The following is a 6,229-nucleotide window of genomic DNA, read 5'->3' as shown; positions in this document are numbered from 1 at the left end:
TTTAAACTTACCATTAAACTCAATTTTTATCAAAATTGATTTAATAATAATAATAATTTTAGAAATTTATAATTTAAATGCTATAGGATAACCCTTTAAAGAAAAAGTTTTATTAAGAAATTAAACAAAAGGATTAAAATAATATTTCCCTATAAAATTAGGGTAAAGGATTTAAATTTAAGATTAAGATATTAGATAAAGGATAATATTTCGTGCATTTGGTGTATCATTCATGTTTGGACCTTTCTTTTTATCACTCACATCTAAAAAATATTAAAATATATTTAAAAAATAAATTGATAAATTATGATTGGAGGAATGCCAAAGATAGGTATACAACATAAATATGGAGGTTGAAATCCCAATGAAAATGAAAAGTCCCATTCCTGTTCTGTTTTGGTTTCATGTGGGATTGAAGCAATAAATACAAGCTTTTCCATGGAGGATTCTCCATTGCCATAATCAAACCTTCAATCCACTATCAACCAGATCAGAATCCACCAACGACTTTTCAACTTCACAATCCTTCTCCAATCTCCATTATCTCCTCCAACGACATTCTTCAGCCACTCTCCCCGGCAATGGGGCACCCAAATGAGAACACTGGCTCTTCCGTCTCGTTCGGTGCTGTCGTCGCCGGCCTTTTCTTCTTACTGGCTCTGTATTGCGCAACCGATCCCTTCAAGCACAGTGTGATCGCTGACTTCCCTGACTTTGAGACCTACGATGTCGAATTGCCTTCGTGGTCTCAAATTCCGACGGACAGAGATACCCATAACTTGTTGCAGAAGTCGACGATTATGTTTAAGGATCAAGTTCAGGGACCTGAGAGTGTGGCTTTCGATCCTCTAGGGCGTGGACCTTACACTGGTGTCGCTGATGGTAGAGTATTGTTCTGGAATGGCGAATCCTGGACTGATTTTGCTTATACTTCGCCGAATAGGTAATGTTCTTCTCTTCTTCTTTTTGCTGAATCTGTCTGTGTTAATTGCTTAGACGTTCTTGTTTGTGGATTCTCCTAGGGTTTCGTGTCGATGTAGGATGGAGGAAGTTTGATAGTGTATAAGCGGATGTTTATCTTTTTTTAATTCTAATTCAAGAGCCTGACGATATCTTAACCTCCTCCAAATTTGGGACCGACCAAGTTCAAAAAAATAATATTAAAACCTGTGCCTTCAAATTCAAAAATTGATTTTGAAGTTTTCATCTATAGAACAAGAAATATATGAATATTTTTAAAATCTTGTGTTTGGATGATAAAAAAAGTGTAATTCATCTTTAAATCCTATGAAATTTGGCAAAAATCTGACTGTTTCAGTGAAAATCTTCCTCTCTTTCTAATTATTTAAATTGTCATCCAATTCTTTTTTTCTTTTTGTAGAGTAAGAATTCAAATGATTAAACTATAGTTGGTTGCTTCATATGTACTGATTATTTTATATAGCCTACAAGTGGAGTCATGCTGTAAAGTTCGATAGTATTAACTTTATTATATATAGAAACAATCTTTCAGTTAATAATATTTAATTGGGACAACTTTGTGTGAACATTGTATGTACACAAGCACACATATGTTTATATTGCTTTGTTCAAACTCTTGTAGGAGGATTTGGTGCAAGAAGAGACAAAACACAAAAGTTAATCTGCATCCTTTTTGGAGACTTTTAGTAGGGGAGAAATGGTTAGAAATATCCCTCAAATGTTTTCATCTTTCACAATCAGCATCCTGTTGGTTGGTTTAGTTTTTCTCGGTCCTTCCCGGTCGAGTAATCCCTGAGGGTTACTTCTGTCAATTTTCCCTTTAATAGTATCATCAAAATGTGATAAATAGATCTGTTATGTTATATGCCAAAATTTGTTTGCAACATGTCTAATTTTGATGTTTTATAATTATTATCTATCATTTCCTTGTTCTAGGCATTTGTTTTTAAATGTTGCCGATACATTCTAATTTGTTTCCATATGGTTTCAGGTCGGAGATATGTGATCCTAAGCCATCAATTTTAAGTTATTGGAAGAATGAACATATATGTGGCCGCCCTTTGGGTCTCCGATTTGACAAGAAGACAGGCGATTTATATATTGCAGATGCATACTTCGGGCTGATGAAAGTCGGACCGGAAGGAGGTCTGGCAACATCTCTTTCAACTGAAGCAGAAGGAGTTCCATTCAAGTTCACCAATGATCTAGACCTTGATGAAGAAGGGAATGTGTACTTCACAGATAGCAGCACCAAATACCACCGAAGGTAAGCTATTGTGATTTTCTCTTGCTAATAATCAAAAGACAATAGATGCTTCCTAATAATATTATGGTGATTTTCTTGTTGCTCACCACTTTATAGATGAGGGTTATGTGAAAATCGTAAGTAAAACTTGTTGATCAACAAAGAGCAAGGGAATGGAAGATCTCCTTTATGTTCATCTGTAAAACTTGTTGATGTTGTTCTTGTTCAAGACAACATTGTATTCTATTCTTATAAACCAAAATATCAAGTTGTTATGACATTCAGTAATTTGGTTTAAAATCTAGATTAACTAGACTAATTCCAAGAATATTCAAAGGACTCTTTGGCCTTTGGGATTTTTTTTCAGTTTTCTTGCTGCTTGTCTCTTAAGTCTGATTTCTAAGGCCAAAGCGTAGAAACCTTCTGAGAGTTCTTATACCTATATTTCTTGTGCAGGAACTTCTTGCATGTAGTTTTTTCTGCTGAGAACTCTGGGAGAGTTTTGAAGTATAATGCTGCTACAGGAGAAACCACTGTTCTTGTGAGAGATGTTTATTTTCCAAATGGCGTGTCTCTAAGCAAGGACGGTTCATTCTTCGTCTTCTCCGAAGGGGGCAAAGGAAGGTGAAACTCTTTACAACTGGAAATGCCTCTTTTAAGTTTTTCATCAACATTTATTACTTCAGTCGCACTCTCATTATTAACACCTCTTAGTCCATGCATTTATGTTCACAAAATGGAAAGAACACCAATGATCTGTTTATTTATTTCAACTCATTCACTACTTTGGCAACATTTTCATGATCTAGATTATGCAAGTATTGGTTAAAGGGTGAGAAAGCAGGAACAACAGAGGTCTTCGCCATACTTCCCGGATTTCCCGACAACATCCGAACGAACGACAAGGGCAAATTCTGGGTGGCAATCCACAGTCGACGATCGACATTAGCCAGTTTGGAAGCTAAATATCCAAAACTGAGGAAATTTCTTCTCAAGCTTCCAATATCAGTAAAATTCCAGACCATCTTGCTTGGGGGGAGGCCTCATGCAGTGGTTGTGAAGTACAGCCCAGAGGGAAAGCTTTTACAGATATTAGAAGACAACCAAGGGAAGGTTGTGAGAGTAGCAAGTGAAGTTGAGGAAAAAGATGGAAAATTGTGGATTGGAAGTGTTTTAATGTCTTTTCTTGCAGTTTATGATTTGCATTAAGTTTGGTGAATAGGAATAGGCCTTTTTAGTTTTATTTCTTTGGTAGTTTTAGAGTATTAGTTAGCTATTTATGTTTATTCTGAACTTACCTGTTGTGTTTTTTTTTTCTCTCTTATTCCCTTCTTCCTTGTCCATGGACAAAGTACATTTAGAAATCACTCTAGTATTTATGATCCAAAAACTCCCTACTTTTGTGTAACAAAGTTTGAAACAATGACAAATGTGTACTTTTCTAACTCTTTACTTCCAATTTTGTAACCATTTATCTTAAATAAAATAAATACCAAAACATCGACTTTTGGGATGATAATTGATGACTTGCACACAACTATACTTGATAAAAATTGTGGAGATCGTATATTTTTTTTCCATTTTTTATTATTAATTGAGATATTTAACACTCCTGTTCATCCTGGATTAAAATTATTTTTCAATACGAGGATTAAAAGAAGATGGTATTAAAAATGCTTCTAAAACAAGACTAAGAGGGCTTTGTAAACAGCCTCATCTCATATGTAAGATGAAAAATATCCTAAAATGTTAACTTCTCTAGTACTTGTTTGGTTTTGTTGTCAAACCAATCCAAACGGAAAAAGTGGATCATAATGTGAATCCCTAACGTCCTACAATCCAAATGGAAAAAGTGGATCATAATGTGAATCCCTAACGTCCTAAACCATGTACGAGCAAGCTTCCCAGTGAATTCGTAGTCACCGAAAGATGATGATAATGACACATTTGATATTGCTGCACACATTTCTTATGGTGCTTGGACTACGTTCAGGAATGGAGAGATTCATGCCGTCACCAAACATTTCAATATAAGGAGGCTCCCCCAAAACGACAATGGCATATGAGAACCCGTTCGACTTGACAAATCCCGCATCCGCATTCTCATTGTACATGACCTTTGTCGCAGGATCGACCATATTCTTCATAGCATTGAGGATGGTAGTACCTGTTTACAAATTTACCACGTCTAAGAAACTGCACAACTATCAGGCAACTGTGGTGTTTACCATTCTCATACATTATTACAGATGAAGAAACAATGAACTTTGTGTATGCGTTTGTAATTAGTAATGAGATTAGTTTCATGTCATAAAAGACTAGCGAGAATTTGTAAGGCCACAAATAATATATACTTATAAAAGGAGGGGTAAAAAGGGAAATGACATAACAACCAATGATGACCAAGGAAGGAATGTGGAAAAAAAGGAGGAGGGGACCACGAGGCTGTTAAAAAGAGCAGGGATCGTACTAAAGGGGCACAAAAAGAATTAGCTGAAAGTTAGAAGGCTTTTGGTGAGGAGAGAAGTGCCCAGCTCTCTCTAAGATGCTGGGGTGTTCTTGCTTGTATTTTCTTCTTTCGGAGGGACAGAGGAGATTTATTTTGGGGAGCGGGTTGCTCTATTTGGGGAAGGAACGACAAGGAAGGGTTAAATGTTTGTATTGAGAGGTTTTAAGAAGAAATAGTTGATAAATAAAAGCAAAGAGTCGTGAAGTTTCATTACTGTTTTCTTCTTCTTCTCTTTCTCTCTATTTTCCTGGTTTGGTGTTGTTTGATTTTTACTTGCATGGGTTGAAGAGCTTACAAGTGGTATCAGAGCCGCTTCATCCTGGGGCGTACGCGTGCGATGACTCAGAAACAAATAGAGAATAAGCTGGAAAAGAATGAAAGGGAGATCTCTGAGATGAAAGAAATGTTGTTGGGACTGTGTAAGAATATCGAGAAGCTGACAGAGGAGATGAGGGAAAGCAATGCGGTTCGGAAAGCTGAGGAGTCGAGCACTTCTGATGGGAGGAGGATGAAAATGAAAGGAAAAGCTGACGAAACCGAGTCGACCCCCAGCAATAGAGGAGGGGAATCCGATAAGAATACATCCACTAGTAAAACTTACTTCGTCATTCTAAGTTATCTAGTTTGCATACACTATCATTCTAATATGGTAGAAGAATATTAAAGTGCAAACAATAATATATTGTACGATTAAGATACCTTAATAAATGACGAAGAGCAATCAAATGATCTTTAATCATAAGTCTATTATAGTTCATAAAAACATAACATTTCCTATAATCTTTGCATATTCAGATTGAGAAACACTATCTTCCTTATTTTTCTTAAAATTCATACTAGTATCATAATATGTTCTTATAGGAGCATCATCAAAGCAACCAAATCTCATTTTTCAATATGCGATTGATATAAAGAAAATCCATTTTCAGTTTTCCTTATCTTAGCACCAAGTGTGACATCATCGTCATCTAAATCTTTTATTTCAAATTTTGAGGACATAAATAACTTAGTATTATTACTTACATCTATGTTTGTATCAAAGATCAATATATCATCGACATAAAAATAGATAATTACACAATCAGCTCAAATAAATTTGAGTAAACGCATATATCAAATGATATTAACAAATATTCATATAATCAGCTTAAACAACTTGAGTAAATACTTCTTTACATCCATGCGATGTATTATACAGATGCTATCAACGGTTTATAATGGCTATTTTAAATATTTTAGTCATATGAGAATATTCGTCAAAATATTTGAAGATTCATTTAAACCTAACTAGTTTGTTTCCTTTTAGAAATTGAAGATCCATGTTTAATTCATGATATCTCTTTAAAAGTTGCTAAATCATATAACAACTTTAAATCACCGATCTTCATTTTCTCTTTTCAAGATCCTAGACATGCATACTTTTAATCAATTGAAATTATATATTACTCATGATCATCTCCTTATCTAACCAATGTGGGACTTTGGTCGTATTC

The 6,229-nt window shown here is 35.0% G+C and overlaps 1 protein-coding gene across 1 annotated transcript; it reads left to right on the top strand.

Moving 5' to 3' along the window:
* Window positions 1-384: 384 nt before the first annotated feature.
* LOC120070584 (protein STRICTOSIDINE SYNTHASE-LIKE 3-like) lies at window positions 385-3,672 on the top strand. Its single transcript, XM_039022389.1, has 4 exons — window positions 385-943; window positions 1,973-2,248; window positions 2,684-2,851; window positions 3,037-3,672. The coding sequence occupies exons 1-4, from the start codon at window positions 582-584 to the stop codon at window positions 3,434-3,436; spliced, it is 1,206 nt and encodes a 401-aa protein (XP_038878317.1). The 5' UTR covers window positions 385-581; the 3' UTR covers window positions 3,437-3,672.
* The last annotated feature ends 2,557 nt before the right edge of the window (window positions 3,673-6,229 follow it).

Source organism: Benincasa hispida, chromosome 2, assembly GCF_009727055.1.
Source record: "Benincasa hispida cultivar B227 chromosome 2, ASM972705v1, whole genome shotgun sequence".
NCBI lineage: Eukaryota > Viridiplantae > Streptophyta > Magnoliopsida > Cucurbitales > Cucurbitaceae > Benincasa > Benincasa hispida.
This window is presented reverse-complemented; position numbering and strand designations above follow the sequence as displayed.